The sequence below is a fragment of the Lissotriton vulgaris genome, chromosome 10 (assembly GCF_964263255.1).
Source record: "Lissotriton vulgaris chromosome 10, aLisVul1.2, whole genome shotgun sequence".
NCBI lineage: Eukaryota > Metazoa > Chordata > Amphibia > Caudata > Salamandridae > Lissotriton > Lissotriton vulgaris.
The window spans coordinates 124,239,959-124,259,261 of NC_141698.1; the positions used below are offsets into that span (position 1 = coordinate 124,239,959).

Here is a 19,303-nt window from a genome sequence, read left to right on the forward strand (position 1 = left end):
GCATACATAGAAACAGAAGCGCTCACGCACGCACATACATACAGAACCCCCCCACTCATATACACACACACACACACACACACACACACACACACACGCGCGCGCGCGCGCGCCGGCCCCCCCTCTCCCCTTTAACTTACTGCTCCGCACCGGCAGGGAGAGTTGACGCTGCGGCTCCTATCCCGGGACTCCCTCTTGGTCAAGGGAGCCCCGCAACACGCGTACAACGTCCTGTTGTCGGCCCCGGGGGCTCTCCACGCTCGCAGGAGCCCCGGGCCGCTCCACGCATTTCCTCCGCCTGCCTCCTCTTCCGGTCCGGACGCGGCTCCGCCCCCGTCACAGGCGACCTTGCCTGACTTCCGGTGCGGCCGCGGCGGAATTCCGGGGGCAGTAAGTTATTGTATATTTGGCTGCTAAATGAAAGCGTGTCCATCTGCCACTGACATTTAAATTTACTAAAAATATGTGAATATGCCCTAAATCCAAATGTAAATTTAATTTAGCTAAAAACTATTATTATTTTAAGTGAAATTAATGTTTTCATGTAAATCAAAACCCATGCTGAACAGTTTGTTTCGGCATTACTGTTTGCATGTCATATTTTTATCTTTTTGAAGGAAATGTACTACTTTTGAGTAGAGAAGTAGTCTAAAGCGTGATTTAACACATGCTGCTCGAAATGTGAACTTGGCGTGGTACAGACAGCTTCAGTGTGTTTCCTTGTTTTCTCTGTTTTGACATTATGCACTAGTTCTAGCTGTGGAAGGAAGCTGTAGTGAGTGCAGAGTAGTGAGTGTGAATAGTGAGTGTGAGTAGTGAGTGCAGAGTAGTGAGTGCAGAGTAGTGAGTGCAGAGTGCAGAGTAGTGAGTGCAGAGTAGTGAGTGCAGAGTGCAGAGTAGTGAGTGCAGAGTAGTGAGTGCAGAGTAGTGAGTGCAGAGTAGTGAGTGCAGAGTAGTGAGTGCAGAGTAGTGAGTGCAGAGTAGTGAGTAGTGAGTGCAGAGTAGTGAGTAGTGAGTGCAGAGTAGTGAGTAGTGAGTGCAGAGTAGTGAGTGCAGAGTAGTGAGTGCAGAGTAGTGAGTAGTGAGTGCAGAGTAGTGAGTAGTGAGTGCAGAGTAGTGAGTAGTGAGTGCAGAGTAGTGAGTGCAGAGTAGTGAGTGCAGAGTAGTGAGTGCAGAGTAGTGAGTGCAGAGTAGTGAGTAGTGAGTGCAGAGTAGTGAGTGCAGAGTAGTGAGTGCAGAGTAGTGAGTGCAGAGTGCAGAGTAGTGAGTGCAGAGTAGTGAGTGCAGAGTAGTGAGTGCAGAGTAGTGAGTGCAGAGTGCAGAGTGCAGAGTAGTGAGTGCAGAGTGCAGAGTAGTGAGTGCAGAGTGCAGAGTAGTGAGTGCAGAGTAGTGAGTGCAGAGTAGTGAGTGCAGAGTAGTGAGTGCAGAGTAGTGAGTGCAGAGTGCAGAGTAGTGAGTGCAGAGTGCAGAGTAGTGAGTGCAGAGTAGTGAGTGCAGAGTAGTGAGTGCAGAGTAGTGAGTGCAGAGTAGTGAGTGCAGAGTGCAGAGTAGTGAGTGCAGAGTAGTGAGTGCAGAGTAGTGAGTGCAGAGTGCAGAGTAGTGAGTGCAGAGTAGTGAGTGCAGAGTAGTGAGTGCAGAGTGCAGAGTAGTGAGTGTGAGTAGTGAGTGCAGAGTGCAGAGTAGTGAGTGTGAGTAGTGAGTGTGAGTAGTGAGTGCAGAGTAGTGAGTGTGAGTAGTGAGTGCAGAGTGCAGAGTAGTGAGTGCAGAGTAGTGAGTGCAGAGTAGTGAGTGCAGAGTAGTGAGTGCAGAGTAGTGAGTGCAGAGTAGTGAGTAGTGAGTGCAGAGTAGTGAGTAGTGAGTGCAGAGTAGTGAGTGCAGAGTAGTGAGTAGTGAGTGCAGAGTAGTGAGTGCAGAGTAGTGAGTGCAGAGTAGTGAGTGCAGAGTAGTGAGTGCAGAGTAGTGAGTGCAGAGTGCAGAGTAGTGAGTGCAGAGTGCAGAGTAGTGAGTGCAGAGTGCAGAGTAGTGAGTGCAGAGTGCAGAGTAGTGAGTGCATAGTGCAGAGTAGTGAGTGCAGAGTAGTGAGTGCATAGTGCAGAGTAGTGAGTGCATAGTGCAGAGTAGTGAGTGCATAGTGCAGAGTAGTGAGTGCATAGTGCAGAGTAGTGAGTGCATAGTGCAGAGTAGTGAGTGCAGAGTAGTGAGTGCAGAGTAGTGAGTGCAGAGTAGTGAGTGCAGAGTAGTGAGTGCATAGTGCAGAGTAGTGAGTGCAGAGTGCAGAGTAGTGAGTGCAGAGTGCAGAGTAGTGAGTGTGCAGAGTAGTGAGTGTGCAGAGTAGTGAGTGTGCAGAGTAGTGAGTGTGCAGAGCAGTGAGTGCAGGTGCAGAGTGGTGTGTATTGGCAATGTAAATGACAATGCCATTTATTTATGATTTAAAGAAAAAAAAAATATGACATGAGCAATGCCAATTGCTCTACCTTTAATGATGCCGAGACCATTGCATTGCAAATGCTTGTTTCTGAAGGCATCTGATATACCAGGCTTTATGTATCTGTTTCTTTCACATCAGGTTTATCTCCAGTACACACACACTGTGCATCTCATTTTGCGAGCATCTCATACCGAAGGCATATTTCATGTCCTGTTTATCTGCATCATTAGCTATTCCGTTTGTGAACACTCTACACTCCTGACATCCATCTGCACGAATTCTTCTCGCAGAGTAGACAGCAAAAGTTTAACGTTTTTTTTATTCTGTTTCATAGTTTGTGCAGTGTTGAATACATACAGTGCCTTGATCTCCACCTTCCAGTCACAAGAGAGCAAGCAATTCACTTCAACTGTCTGTGGTAGTATCCTCACACCCTCTCCCCCTCCTGAGCAATGCTAAACAAATGGCAGCAGAGTTATTAATTGAAAATATGATTGACCAGAAGCACACAATAATTTCTTCCGGTTCCACATTGCCCACAACACTGGAATTATGGTGGAGTCTGTAAATATTTTAATGCAGTGCTTATTATATCATAGTTTTATTAGAAAAGGAGAAGCTGAGTTTAGAAATCTTACAGTTCTTTGACTGAAACGTACACACAGGGCCACATTTAGTGGAGTGGTGCTGTCTGCTAGTGAATTGTCAACTTGAGGTCTGGTCAAGTTTTTTTAATAGCATTATTTCTAAGCGCTTTCATTCTTTGATATGCAGATTGTTAAGCCTCTTCTAGAGTTCTGGTGTAGTAGGTGGCTACTAAATTATGGATACTGTAAGATGTAGATGTGGTGTGTGAGTTAAAACAGGTAAGGCTCACCTACCCGCTCCGCCGCTCAGAGCGGGAGCAGCGACACTACGTTGAGTGTCCATATACTCCGCTGCGGTCTGATGAAGCAGCATTTAAATCCTTAAGAGGTTGGCTGCTTTTCTCCGGGGCAATTTCCTACAGAGAGAAGAAGTGGTATGTAGAACCACACCACACACTGTAGATAGATTTCATTTAGTCACTAGATCCTGAGGAATCGGCAACTGATCTATTAGAGACGTTTTATAGGCGAGAAACATGTTGACCACTAAGGGGTAGAGCGTCATTTTTGTCAGATTAAAACAAAATAGTCGCCCTCCTTCTTCTTTTTACTTTTGAATCAGGTTGTGACCTCTCCAGAATAAGAATAATTATAGAGGATTCCCTTACCTGTTTTAACCCACACACCACATCTACATCTTACCAGGCCCCTCACACCCACAGCACCTATCCGGCAAGGAACAAAAGATCTCAGATAAAGAGCCCCTTTATGGGTGCCCGTCGAGCATTGCAGCGCCGGCTCGACGAGGAGCAGACCCATATGATGAAGCAAGACACCTAGCTTGCTGGGTGTTTGAGGATCCTAGTTCCGAAAGGAGGTATTCCCAACCTCCCCACCACTCTGAGTACTCACCAGGTGGCCAACTTGCCACCCAGGAACACGTAGCTCTTTTGTCTTCTAATCATTTTCAGGGCTCATCTCATGCACAAGCTCTAAGGGGCACATTCATCAAGCATTATTGCCTTCACAAACGGGCCAATTCGCAGAATCGGCCCGTTTGTAAATCCCAAAAATGCTTTTGAGATGCAGCAAACCCTAATTTGCAATTCGGTAACCTGTTACCGAATCCCAAAATGGGTTTGCATTTGGTATTTGGAAGGGGCGTGTCTAGGGCGTCTCTTCCAAATAGCGAATCCTAATGGTATGCATGAATGTTTTGTGACCGTGAATGCAGTTGCATAACATTTGCCTATTACCACGTACTTCAAGTAGGTGGGGACCCATTCACAAAACACAAGGGACCCCTTCCCCTTTTGTGAATAATTGTAAAAGCATTTTTACGAGCAGGCAGTGGTGCCACGAACCACTGCCTGGTCTTAAAAAATGAAAAGTTAACTTTTCATTTTACTTTTTGTAAAGCATCCCGTTTTCCTTGAAGGCTGCTTTACAATGAAATAGATTGCTTATTTAAAAGCAATCTCAGACATGGTAGTCTGCTGACCTCAGCAGGCCACCATCCCTGTGATGGCATAGATTCCTAATGGCTTGCAAATTGCGACCTACCGCATTAATATGCATGAACTAGGTCTATCTGCGACCCATTAAGATTCGCTAATGACACTGAAAACAGTTTCATAAATTAGGATTAGCGATTACCTAATTGCGATTTGGAGAAAATCGCAATTAGGTGATCTCTACTTGTAATGATGATACATGTGGCCCTTCAAGCTGAGCCAGACCTTTGGCTTGGCCGACTTGGCTCGCCCTGTTAATTTGTTGGTCTGCCCACCTCTATATTAACCAACTGAGCTTTACTCTTGGATTAATAGATGTCCCACAGATCAGGGACAACCAAATTATGTGACTAAATATTGACTAAATTATGTAGCAGTAAAAAGCAAATTATGCTGCATAACGCGACACTTTTTGTGATTGCATTACTTCATTATATTGACAATTTTACAGATCCTAACACTGTATGAGCAAAGGTTTCAGCTCATTAATACTGTTTTTAACACCCAAGGTTTGCATATATGTTGTTTTACTGCTCTTATGCATGAATTTGAGGTGAAAAGAAGAGATAGGTCGCTCTCGACTAATTCTAATGTACGGATGGATAGAAGTGTGTGAGTGCCTTGTGGCCTATGTTTGTTAGAGAGGAGATGAACATCATCACCCTTCAGAGGAGCAAATACAGTGTTTCATGCTGTTAAAAGGCCATAAATTTATCCAATCACCCTGAAAACAGCTTCTACAGAAGAGAAATGCGACACAACAGTGCCTACAGCACCCACAATACACTCTGATAAATGCAACAATTACCTGGAATACGAGCGGATGGATATGGAGGGCTAGACCATTAAACAAATTCATTTATAGAACTCGATGACAGAATATAACTTTATTCATTAAAGATTCTGTTTAAATAGTGTCTTCTGTTATGAATGGTTTCAAGGCCCAATGAAATTTTAATAAGTCATTAACATCTATATTCTGTCATAAATGTTTATGTTACAGCTCCTTGGGGCTCACAAGGGTTAGGGAAGCACTACAGAAATGCCATTATAATAATACAATGTAACTATCTTGCTAATTTATATTTTAAAGGAAACTTGCATAACCTCACTTTTGTAGTGAGGAGTGTGACATGGTACTACTGCAGTGTATTTGTCAATGGGGAGAGATAGGCTAATGGGGCCATTCATCCTTGTTTATCTGTCTTCACCAAGCCTTTGACACCTTGCAGGTGGGCTGAAGAGAACACGAGACTGGAGGGGGCACAAGAAGCAACTGACAAAAAACACAGCCTCCTTTACTTTTGGCCTGTGAAGTACTAAAGTCCTGCACACACGTGCAATAAGAAACCCCGGTCTCCTGGAAGCTGCAGCAGTCCCGGCTACAGCACAGGAGGTCAGTGGGGTGGGGGATCTGAGGCACTTTTAGTGCAATGTGCGTTGCGTGCTTGCATTCAGGAAAAGAGACGTGCAGACTTTAAGTCAGAAGCCTGTTTAAACTTAATTCGTTTTTCGGTCCCCATGCTCTTAATACATTGAAAAACGAATGAACTTTAAACATGGGCTGCTGTATTACTGTCTCTCTTTAAACTGCAGGGTTTTTTGTCTACCCCGTACGCTCCACCCTTGTCTCCTGTGCCCTCCACCTCCGAAATATGGGGCTATAAATCCCCCGCATACCCCACAGTCCCTGCACCCCTGGGGTAAGGTGGGCGAGGGTGACCGACACGCACAAAAAAATAGTATCTGAATCAAAGTGTGATAAGGGGAAGGACGGTAATCAAATCAAGCAATTGGTACAAGCTCCAGCCGAAAGAACAGGAAGTCAAGCTGGCACGTGCTGCCAAATTACGAGTCAGCTAATTTGAGTGGCAACTAAGTCAACAAATGGTAAGCCATGGTCAGGTTCCAAGCCCCTTTTGTATACAAATCCTCTCGCAAGAGAACATGCGAGACCTAAAAAGTGCTATCCCAATGGAACAGTCTCAATCATATGTAGCATATCTAGTTCCCATTATACATAATAATTTCTATTGCAGTAATCATAAGAAATTAAATATCCATAGTTACAAGGCTTCAAAACAAGAGGTACCAAAGGGGATGATGGACGGAGCATTTGAGCAAATCAAACACTCACCCCCAGTCAACTGATCTGGGTTTAATCCATCATCATTCTTTAGCTCACTGCACCACCCCAGTCACACATGGCCATATGGAAATCAGTCTGACCCTGTGCCTCATGAGAACAGTCCAGCCCGAACTGCCAAGCCATGTCATCCCTGGTCGGAAACAAGCATCCTGGGACCGGTTTCTGGCTAATCAGCCGTCATCAGCCAGGCTAGCTTGAATCCAGTGGCAAAGTGAGCAAGGGACCCACGTCTGGGCATACCCTGCCAACTTAGGGCGAACAAAGCGATACCAAAGGGGTAGATGGACGGAGCATTTGAGCAAATCAAACACTCACCCCCAGCCAACTGATCTGGGTTTAATCCATCATCATTCTTTAGCTCACTCCACCAACCCAGTTCAGACATGGCCATATGCAAATCAGTCTGACCCAGTGCCTCATGGGAACAGTCCAGCCCGAACTGCCAAGCCATGTCTTTCCTGGACCAGAAACAAGTATCCTGGGACCGGTTTCTGGCTAATCAGCCATTATCAGCCAGGCTAGCTTGAATCCAGTGGCAAAGTGAGCAAGGGACCCATGTCTGGGCATACCCTGCCAACTTAGGGGGAACAAAGCAAAACCAAAAGGGGTGATGGATGGAGTGTTGAACATTGCAAGCACTCACCCCCAGTCAACTGATCTGGGTTTAATCCATCATCATTCTTTGGCTCACTCAGCCGCCCCAGTTCAGACATGGCCATATGCAAATCAGTCTGACCCTGTGACTCATGAGAACAGTCCAGCCCGAACTGCCAAGCCATGTCATCCCTGGGCCGGAAACAAGCATCCTGAGACCGGTTTCTGGCTAATCAGCCGTCATCAGCCAGGCTAGCTTGAAAACAGTGGCAAAGTGAGCAAGGGACCCACGTCTGGGCATACCCTGCCAACTTAGGGCGAACAAAGCGATAACAAATGGGATGATGGACTGTGCGTTTGAGCAAATAAAACACTCACCCCCAGTCAACTGATCTGGGTTTAATCTATCATCATTCTTTAGCTCACTCCACCACCCCAGTTCAGACATGGCCATAAGCAAATCAGTCTGACCCTGTGCCTGATGGAAAAAGTCCAGCCCAAACTGCCAAGCCATGTCTTCCCTGGACCGCAAACAAGCATCCTGGGACCGGGTTCCCGGCTAATCAGCCGTCATCAGCCAGGCTAGCTTGAATCCAGTGGCAAAGTAAGCAAGGGACCTGCGTCTGGGCCTACCCTGCCAACTTAGGGCAAACAAAGCGATACCAAAGGGGGTGATGGACGGAGCGTTTGAGCAAATCAAACACTCACCCCCAGCCAACTGATCTGGGTTTAATCCATCATCATTCTTTAGCTCACTCCACCACCCCAGTTCAGACATGGCCATATGCAAATCAGTCTGACCCAGTGCCTCATGGGAACAGTCCAGTCCGAACTGCCAAGCCATGTCTTTCCTGGACCAGAAACAAGCATCCTAGGACCGGTTTCTGGTTAATCAGCCGTTATCAGCCAGGCTAGCTTGAATCCAGTGGCAAAGTGAGCAAGGGACCCACGTCTGGGCATACCCTGCCAACTTAGGGGGAACAAAGCAAAACCAAAAGGGGTGATGGATGGAGTGTTGAACATTGCAAACACTCACCCCCAGTCAACTGATCTGGGTTTAATCCATCATCATTCTTTAGCTCACTCAGCCACCCCAGTTCAGACATAGCCATATGCAAATGAGCCTGACTCTGTGCCTCGTGGGAACAGTCCAGCCCGAACTGCCAAGCCATGTGTGTCATCAGCATATGACACTATCTTAGCCCCATAGTTCTCTGCGAGACGCACTTAAGGCGCCATATAAACATTAAAGAAAGTGGGGCTAGGAATTGAGCCCTGAGGGACTCCCACATTCATAGGGGACATGGGTGCAGAGAAAGGCGGGCACTAAATGGTTTGCTGGCGGTTATTCAGGAAGGAATGACATCATCTCAACACCATGCCTCCGATCCCGCCCTCTTGGAGCCTTCGTAAAAGTCCACTGTGGAGCACGGTATCGAAGGCAGCGGAACGATCCAGCAACACCAGAGCTGCCCTGCCCCCTTATCCAGAATGATTTTATTAGTTTCCACGACTTCCAGGAGGGCAGTCTCTGTGCTAAAATTGGCTCTAAAGCCTGATTGGCTTGGGTGGAGGAGATGGTTGGCCTCGACATAGTCCGTGGTCACCGAATTAACATAGCTCTCCAGAACTTTAGAGAAATATGGTAATAAAGATATCGGCCTATAATTACTGGCCACCGAGGGATGAGCCATAGGTTTTTTTAAAAGAGGAATGATTTTGGCATTTTTTCATATCTTAGGCATTTCTCCCGCCTAGAGGTAAGTATTCAAAACTGCATTAACTGCCGGATTAATTACCTCCACAATGGCGGCCAGAATTTTGTCCGGACACGGGTCGGAGGGTGACCCTACTGTGAACACTACAGAAGTTTGAAGAGTCCTGGGCATACTATTGTGGACATTTCGTGCCAAACCCAGCAGAATTCACAGAGCCGCTAAGAGCCCTGACAAAGTCAAACATCCGATGGTCTGGGGCCCTAAAGAAGAAGTGAGATTTGCAAAGTACAAGAAGGTGCTACTAACCAACACCTTGATGGAGTCAAAACCACTGAGCTGATAGTGGATGCCGTTCCCGGCAGTGTCGGTGCAGTTGTCACATAAGAAAGGGAGCAAGGGCAGTGGGTCCCCCCTTTTTTCCCCAGAGTTTTATATAGCGCAAACTCGACCCGAAGATATCATGTATCAGAGCGCTTTACATGACCACCAGGTTAGTTCCAGATGGACACATTCATTTTTGTTAGGTGCGGGGAGATTAAGTGATTTGCCCAGAACCACAGGATGTTGAGCGTCCCTGCCGAGACTCGAACCAGGTTCCCCAGCTTCGAGGTCGACCACTCAAGCCGTAAGGCTACATCCTCTCCCCTTGCTTATGCTAGTAGAGGTCTCACTGCAGCAGAAGCTAGATACACCCAGATTGAAAGGGGGGCGTTGGATATAAAGTTGGGGTGCAACTACTTTCATCTCTACCTCTGTGGGAGAGACTTCAAAGCAATCAACGTTCATAAGCCTTAGTCACCTTATTTTAAGGCACTACTTCCCACCTGCCCCTGCAAATTGAGCAATGGACAGTATAGCTGCAATAATATGGATTTACCATAAAAGAAGAGCCCAGAAGACTCCCTGTTTCGCCACCCACTACACTGGGAGGTGATTTGAACGACCATGATCCAGCCATGGAAGATTACATATTGATGGTGAGTGATAGCTCATGCCCAAATGATGATGAGGTCCACAAAAATACCATCACCCTCTCTCCAGGGAGAAGCACGGGGGACATTCTTGTGTCATATGAACCAGTGGATGGCAACTGTTGCAGCTGTGGATAGTGGAGGATGACTGCTACTGAGGGGCCATCGGATTGTAACACCAGACTGCAACAGACAGTAGTGGACTTGGTGCTCGAAAGCCACCAAGAAGCTGCTAAGACCAAATCACACCTGAAAACGAAAATATGGTTCTCGGGCTCGTCACTATGGTCGACCACATAGTGAAGTGCTGGCTAGCATGCCAGCTGATCGATGGACACAGTGTGCCAGCACTGCTAGCCACCAAGGAGCCCTGTGAAGCATCGTGGACAAAAGTCGGTTTGAACTTTGGGAATTTCTTGTACAGACACATAACCTAGTCACAATGGATGGGTACTTCAAATACCCAGTGGTGGAAATAATTGAGTCTACGGCATTCAGCAAAGTGTGACTTGTGCTTGAAAGGATCTTTGCCACACTTGGCCTCCCAGAGAAGGTACAGACAGACAATGGGCCCTCATTCCAAGGGGGTGAATTCCGATAGTTCCTTGAATACCTGGGAATACAGCACCAAAGAGTCGCCCCTCATTGTCCACAAGTAAACAGGGATGTAACATAATTATTTGCACAGCGCACATATCACCGAAGGGTATCAAGGCATTGAATTTGGGTACACTTTGTTTATTGTTACCCAACTCAATGGTACTCATTTTATCGACCTCAAAAGGGTGAAAGGCTGAGTGGACCCCCCAGGATTTGAACCTGTGACCATGAGGTCGAACATAGGCCACTACAGTGGGCGCATTAGTCTACTAAGCCACCTCACCCGGCAACCCGGAACACTTTATGCGGGCGCTCAACAAGACGAAGCACATAGCCATAGATGAAGGATCAAGTCCAGAGGTAAGCCTACAAAGGTTCCTGCAGGAATATAGGAGTACACCACACTGCACCACTAAAGGCACTGAGGCCGGGTAGCAGAAGGAGAAGAATTAATGACAAAGGCAGCCAGGGATGGAGAGCCAAGACATCAAACACAAAGCCAAGGGACGGCGTCCTTGTACCAGATTGGCATTATGGGTGGAAGTTCTGCACACCTTGCAAGTGTAAGCCGTGGACTGTCACCACTGCAGACAACACACTAGTAGTGTCCAGCCAAGGCACGGAAATGCCGACTAGGAATGTGTCATAGTTTTAGAGAGTGAAAACCAGGTCGAGGGACAGGAGGAACAGAGATGGTGAAATAGACAACTTGGAAGGCCATGAAGGTGGAGACCGAGAAGAGCAAAGGTCCACGACATCAAGCTAAGCACCCCACCAAGTGATGCCCAACACCACGTTGTCTGCAAATTCCAGCTCACCGCCACTAAGTCCACCGGTCGTTGAAGAAGCTAGACAGCCTGAACAGGCCCCTGCCATCTCCCTGAGTAAGAGCTATGACATGCGGCCCAACCCTGGTCCAGTCAATACTCTTTCAGGTGAATGTTGGATGGAAAGTAGTGAGCCACACTGCTCAACATAGAACCTGATGAGGAGCAAGCAGTCCGGCGGCCGGGTAAGGCCGGAAGGTAATTTGCATATTAAATTTTATAAGTCTCCAAATAAACTATATGTGTAAGTGGATGACTCAAAATTACAACCCTAAACTTCAGAAAGCAGCTTCTACTTCTATGAGTAGTGCCCAGAGATCAAAGTGGGCAGGATCAGAGAGGCACGACTTGCCCATACTTTTTTGAAGTATGAAAAAAATGTACTGTGCTTTTTTGTAAAAAGACAACCGTCCTGATACGGTTAATTCCAATAGTTTGAATGCTTCAGCTGAAGTGTAATTCAGATACACATGTATTGTGTTGTAATATTATTATATAGCACTCACTACCCCCCGATGAAGCCTTGTTGTGTTGTGTACCCCTATGATCATCACTCAGCCCCACGCTCTTCAACATCTACATGGCCCCCCTTGCTGCCATCGTCAGACAGCATGGGCTCAGCATCGTATCCTACGCAGACGACACTCAGCTCATCCTCTCGCTCACAAAGAATCCCGAGGACACCAGACTCTGCTTCCAGAAAGGAATGTAGAATGTGGCAGCCTGGATGAAGGACAGGTGCCTGAAGCTAAATTCAGAGAAAACCGAGGTCCTCATCCTCGGACCCCGCACCTCCACCAGGGACAAACCTGGTGGCGCTCCGCCCTCGGGAGCCCATCCACCCCTACAGACCACGCTCGAAACCTCGGCATCAAGCTTGACTCCTCCCTCTCCATGAACCGCCAGATCAACGCCGTCGCCTCCTCCAGCTTCCACTGCCTTTGCATCCTCTGTAAGACCTTCAAATGGATCCCCACCAACTGTAGAAGGACCGTCACCCATGCACTCATAACCAGCAGACTGAACTACAGAACCGCCCTCTACGCCGGAATCAACAAAACCCTTCTACACAAGCTCCAAACTATACAGAACGCCGCAGCCAGACTCGTCCTCATGAGACCGTGCCACGAGCACACGACCCAACACCTACGAGGCCTCCACTGGCTCCCCGTCAAAAAGATGATCCCCTTCAAACTCCTCACACACGCCTACAAATCCCTCAACAACATCAGACCCAAATACCTCAACGAAAGATTATCCTTCCACGTACCCAAGAGGAACATCCGCTCCACTTACCTCGCCCTGGCAGATGTCCTGCGCATCCGCAGAAACAAGAGCTTTCTCCTACATCGCAGCAAAAACCTGGAACAAGCTCCCTGTGAACATGAGACAATCACCAACCCTGCACACTTTCAGGAGAGACCTCAAGACCTGGCTGTTTGACTGACCTGGAGCAGCTGCCCCCCCACACCCACACAGCGCCTTGAGACCCTTACGGGTGAGTAGCACGCTATATAAACCCCCTGACTGATTGATTGATTCGCCTGTGCTGTGAAACTGAAGCAGGCAGACTTCTAAACAAGCCTTCCTGCAGGGTGCCTGCTTGCCTGAAAGAAATGCAAAAGTCACCAACGAGGTAATTCTGCAAATGTAAAGGGTAATCTGCAAAGTAAAGGATGCTTGGGAGCCGGTCCTGGCTTGAATTGATTCAATCACTCAAAGCTTTGTGATGACAAAGATGCATTATTTTTGAATGGTAGTGCAAAGATTTAACAACTGAGCTGTGAAGTGCATGCTTTTGATTGTAATTGTATTTATATAGTGTTTACTACCCCCTGGAGGTGTTGAAGGGACAGTGATGTAGAAATGGCATTACGGATAGTCTGGGTATTACTAAAATCTATATTTTGGAAGCACCATTTTATCTTAAACTTTTTTGCGCATTTTGTAGCAGTTTATCTTATATTGTGTGCAATGCAAGTTTAAAATAATAACTTACATATTCACAATGCTTTCTGTCGCACACTGTGACCACCCAGCACTAGAAATACACAAGTCCCTATTCTCCCCTGCACCAACCAAGATTGAATTCTGTGGCTCTCTGGTTACACACAGACCCCTTCAGTGCCTTAACTAATAAAGATTTCATAATGTACTATAGTGCATTTCCCACTGAGTAACAACCTATGGCTTAAGGACTTGCAACAACGTTACAACCTGGATTTTCACTACTATGGTCCCTTTGGAACTGGCTCGAATCGGCAAATACTTCAAGGCGGTGAAGGACCACCTCCAAATAACTTAAGTGCAGCGCCGTCCGCCGACCAACACAATGCACGGTGCACCCGGTTTAACTCCAACAGATTCCAATCACATAATCGTTTATGCAATGACTGCTGATTTTAAAACTTGCATTCTATTCTTCTGACATCACGAGTGTGTGATGGACATATGGTACACAAAGACCAATTAATCTCAAAGCACTGTGCACTTTGATCTAACAGCAATTGATTTTAAATAGCCACTGATAATAAGATAACTATAATCGTTTTTAAATCACTTGTTTCCTTGAACAAATTACTTTTTAATGTCTGGTCAATGCTCTATATTGTTAAGATTTTAATTAATCAAACAATAAACTTATTACTCAGTAATAACTTTTTTAAAATGTATTTTTCATTTAAAATGCTCGTTATTTTATATGCGCCTACCTGACAGTGAAAGACCAAAAAAGTGCAGAATATTTTTTTTAGCCACGCCTTTGACCCTGCCCCCATACTCGCTGACCCCGCCTCCGCTGCATGCAGCATCACAGTTCCCATACTTTCTTAATGCACTTCGACCGTTCGTAGTGCCCATAGTTTTACGGCAATGCCAGTATGATGATTTCACCCATCACCAACGCCTGAGACATCAAGTTGCGAAGCTCTATGCAAACACTGAGCTGCTCCTTTGTTACACAACTCTTGGTAGCACCTGGCTCGAGTTACACAGCTCTAACATCTGAGACAACAAAAACACTCCTTGTATTGCGTTGCCACGAGCAGCCTCAGCACACAAAACGTTTTGTTTTCAAACCACAAAGGGGGAATGGCGTTGTAAGTGCTTGTTGCAAGGCACAGTCACAGTGCGGAAATGACTTGGCAAGGATTCTATTTCCTGAAAATCAGGGGGCTAGCGGTATGACGTCACAGACTACGAAATCTCTCGCAGGAGCATTCGTAGAGGCTCTGAAATACAAACTTTCAAAGTATCTAGTGTGTAATGGACGGCAATGCATTTCTTATTTACTGTATACTCACTCGTCGATGTTTAGCTGCAGACGACTTGCTCTTAAGGCTGATACACAGCAGAGGGGATATAATTCAGACAGACTAATAGGTAGGCGCCACTCTAGTGCAGCGAATCCAGAGGTGTGCGGTGCAACACTTACAGATACAGTAGAGTCAACAAGACGGCAAGCAGAGTCCATGTTTCTTTGGAGAAATTCGGAAGAAAATCCATGTCTTCCCGTCTGCGTCTTGCTCGGCAGGTGCTAGAGGTCTTGTAATCAATCGTACAGTAAGTACTTCTTTGGGTGATGCTTTCCCACTCTCTCAACTCTGTTTACAAACGGTGCGGGGCTCCGGGAACTGAGCTCTACTGGTTAGTTCTGATCACGTGACCAGACATTGGGCTCCACCGCCCCTCTCCATTCTTTCTAATCTATACACGGAGTACGCCCTCATTACACAGCGCGTTTTAAACTAGTTTTTAATGGTAACGAGACCGACTGTAACGTTAAATCCTCGTTATTTATTTCTACGCAGTTTACGCTTCACACCACCCCCGCGTGGTTTTCTGTTTGCATTTATATGGTGCGAACGCGGCCAGGAGGTATGGGAGCGCTTTACACGAGCAAGTTACATTACATCATGTTACATTCATGTTTTTAGGTACGGGGTGATTAGGTGATCTTCCCAGAATCTTATGTGTTTTGCTGTTAGCCCTATGTGGGAAGGGTATGCCGAGACATGGGCCCCTTGCTCACTCGCCACTGGAGTCAAGCTATCCTGGCTGATGATGGCTGATAGCCAGAAACGGTCCTAGGATGCTTGATTCCGGTCCAGGGAAGACATGGCTTGGCAGTTCGGGCAGGACTGTTCCCATGAGGCACAGGGTCAATACTGATTTGCATATGGCCAGTCCAGGGAAGACATGGCTTGGCAGTTCGGGCAGGACTGTTCCCATGAGGCACAGGGTCAATACTGATTTGCATATGGCCATGTCTGAACTGGGGTGGCGTGGTGAGCAAACTAACGATGGATTAAACCCAGATCTGTGACTGGGGGTGAATGTTTTGCCAATGTGCAACATTCTGTCCATCATCTTGTGTGTTTTGCTCATTGCCCTTTGTGTGAAGGGTATGCCCAGACATGGGTCCACCAGTCCTAAAATGTGCTTGTTTCTGATCCAGGGAAGACATGACTTGCCAATTTAGTATCCAAATACAGCAATAAGTAACAGAAAGGTGACCAGTCAACTTTGGCCAAGCGCCTTCCACTGGGTAACACTGCACTGATTTTGTTACAGGGGGCCCCAGTAACAAAAGCGCCCCCCCTGTGGTCCAAATCCAGCCCCCACCCAGACAGCCCACCGGGGAAATGCCCCATGCCTGCTACAGCAAATCCATAATAAAACGAAAAATATCATGGCTGCACAATCACATAATTCAAGTGACCCTGATAATAGGCAATGATGATCTGCTACCCTCCACTGCCTTTTGTTGCGTGCCCGCCCTCCTCCTGCCACTAGATTAGTTATTTCGAACCACACAGGCTTCTGTCCCCTCTTTCCCCGACTATGTCCGCCCTGGGATTGCGTTAGTTGCGGTCCTCTCTAGGATACGACTTCTCCTTCCTGGGCCCACACTTCAACACACAAGAATGTCAATTTTTGGGGGGAAATGTAAGAAATACAAAGCAAAGCCAATAGGTCTCTCCTAAACAAGTGCTGTTGATTTTGGCAATGGGTTTTGGGGATGTTGTACACCAGTGTGACTGCTGTTCAGCATGGCTAAAGGTTAGTGGTGTGGAGTGTCCTAGAGTGGAGTGGGGGAAGTAGAGTGTCATAGAATGGATTTGTCGGAGTAGTGTGTCGTAGAGTGGAGTACGGGGAATATAGTGTATCGAGTTGAGTACAGTTCAGTGGCTGAGAGCGTCATAAAGTGTAGTGTCATAGAGTGCAGTGTGGTAGAGTAGAGTGGAGTGGGGTAGAAAAAGGTGAAGTGGGATGGAGTGGAATGAGGTAGTGGGATGGATTGGATTGGAGTAGATTAGGGTGGATTTGATTGGGGTAGAGTGGATTGATTAAGTGGGGTGAGGTAGATTGGCGTGGCTGGGCTGGATGGAGTGGATTGGATTGGACTGGAGTGGGGTGGATTGAAATGGGGTGATGTGGATTGGATTGGGGTGGATTAGATTGGTTTGGGGTGGTTGGAATGTTTTGGGGGTGGAGTGGATTTGATTGGGGTGCGGTGGATTGGATTAGAGTAGATTAGGGTGGATTTGATTGGGGTACAGCGGATTGATTAAGTGGGTGAGGTAGATTGGCGTGGCTGGGCTGGATGGAGTGGATTGGATTGGACTGGAGTGGGGTGGATTGAAATGGAGTGATGTGGATTGGATTGGGGTGGATTAGATTGGTTTGGGGTGGTTGGAATGGTTTGGGGGTGGAGTGGATTTGATTGGGATGCGGTGGATTGGATTAGAGTAGGGTGGTTTGAAGTGGGGTGAATTGGAGTGGAAGGGAGGGGGTGATTTGGGCTTGACTAGAGGGGGTGGATTGGAGTGAATTGTTTGGACTGGAGTGGGGTGGATTGGACTGGAGTGGGGTGCGGTGGACTGAAGTATGGGGGGCTGGATAGATTAGATTGAGTGGGGTGGACTGAACTTGGGTGTGGTGGATTGGGTATAGGGAGGTAGATTGGAGTAAAGTGGGGTGGATTGGACTGCAGTGCAGTAGATTGGAGTGGGTGGATTGGATGTAGATTGGAGTGGGGTGCGTGGTTTGAAATTGGGTGGGGTAGATTGGATTGGAGTGGGATGAACTGGAGTGAGATGGATTGGACTGGAGTGGAATGGAGTGTGGTGTAATGGAGTGTGGTGTAATGGAGTGGGGTGTAATGGAGTGTGGTGTAATGGAGTGGGGTGAATAGAACTGGCATGGGGAGGGATGGATGGGAGTGGAGTAGATTGGATTTGAATGGGGTGGATTGGATTGAGTGGGGTGGATTGGATTGAGGTGTAGTGGATGCGTTGGATTGATTGGGGTGGTCTGAACTTGTTTGGGATGGGGTGGGTTGGATTGGAGTGGGGTGGGGTGGGGTGGATTGAATTGGGGTGAGGTGGATTGGATTGGGGTGAGAAGGATTGGAGTGGAGTGAAGTGGATTGGAGTTGGGCAGATTGTTTTGGATTGGAATTGGGCAGAATGGAGTGGGGCAGATTGTTTTGGATTGGAGTGCGGCAGAGTGTTTTGGATTGCAGTGGGGCTGATTGGAGTGGGGCAGATTGTTTTGGTTTGGAGTGGGGCATATTGTGTCAGATTGGAGTGGAGCTGGTCGGAGTGGGACAGATTGTTCTGTACTGGAGTGGGGCAGATTAGAGTGAAGCAGATTGGAGTAGGGCAGATTGTTTTGGATTGGAGTGGGGTAGATTCCTTTGGGTTCAGTGAGGCTGATTGTTTTGGATTGGAGTGGGGCAGATTGGAGTCAGGCAGATTGTTTTGGGTTATAGTTGGGCAGACTGGAGTGGGGTGGATTGTTTTGGACTGAAGTGGGTAAGATTCTTATTTGGCACACTCTATGCCACCCATTGAAAACGCTTCCTTATGTCAATACTATGTAGATCCAATATTAGATTTCATAAGGAAGAATCTTTCTTATTACAGCAATTAGGGAGCCCTGAGGTGTGCTATGCCGAGTTCATTTTATTAAATTGTCTCTACTACAAAGAGATATTGATATGGATTAATCAATTATTGATGCTTGTATAACTATTTAATAGTTTATTTTTATTAAGTCATAGCTGCTGTTTTAGTACATGCCATGTTAACTGTTCTTTTTATATTACAGATTTTTTTATCATAACACATTGCGTCTCACGTGTACTTTTATGGCTGTCGTAGCTGCATAAAGTTTGATTTGATTTGTTTCTGTCCTACAGTTCATGAATATAATCAGCTTGGCTTGCTATTCAAGCACAGGCACAGTTCTGAACACAGACAGCGCTTGCCCCAAATCCCTCCTTTTACTGACACAGACAATCATGCTGCTTTTCGCTCATAAAACATTGTTGGAAAATGGCCCTTTCTGAAGGGTCACCCCAAACATTTTGCCTTCCACCTTCTCTTTTTATGACCTTCTTTGTGTTGGCCTTAGGACTCTGAGCACTTTACCACTGCCAACCAGTGCTTAAGTGCATGAGCTTCTCTCCTAAACATGGTAACATTGGTGTATACACAATTGGCATGCTCAGTTCAGTTGTAAGTCCCTTATAAAGTGGTATACCTTATACCCAAAGCCTGTAACCTAAATGCTACTAGTGTGACTGCAGCATTGATTATGCCACCCACAGAAGTAGCCTTTCAAACCTGTCTCGGGCCTGCCATTACAAGGCTTGTGTGTGCAGTTTACTGTCAGTTCGACTTGCCATTTAAAACTACTTGCCAAGCGTTAAGCTCCCCTTTTATTACACATAAGTCTCCCCTAAGGTAAACCCTAGGTAACTCATAGGGAAGGGTGTTGTGTAAGTAAAAGATAGGACATGTACTTTTAAGTTTTGTATGTTCTGGCTGTAAAAAACTGCTACATTTGTTTTTCAATACTGTGAGACCTACTCGCTCATAGGTTAACCTTGGGAATTCCTTAAAACACT

The 19,303-nt window shown here is 46.7% G+C and overlaps 1 protein-coding gene across 1 annotated transcript in view; it reads right to left on the minus strand.

Moving 5' to 3' along the window:
• Nucleotides 1-15,104, minus strand: part of LOC147684817 (cytochrome P450 3A29-like) — a 141,541-nt gene extending 126,437 nt beyond the window's left edge. The window contains exon 1 of the mRNA XM_086940692.1: nucleotides 14,822-15,104. Coding sequence (XP_086796818.1) covers nucleotides 14,822-14,892 — 71 coding nt within the window. The 5' untranslated portion in view covers nucleotides 14,893-15,104. The remainder of the gene's footprint in view (nucleotides 1-14,821) is intronic.
• Nucleotides 15,105-19,303: the final 4,199 nt, after the last annotated feature.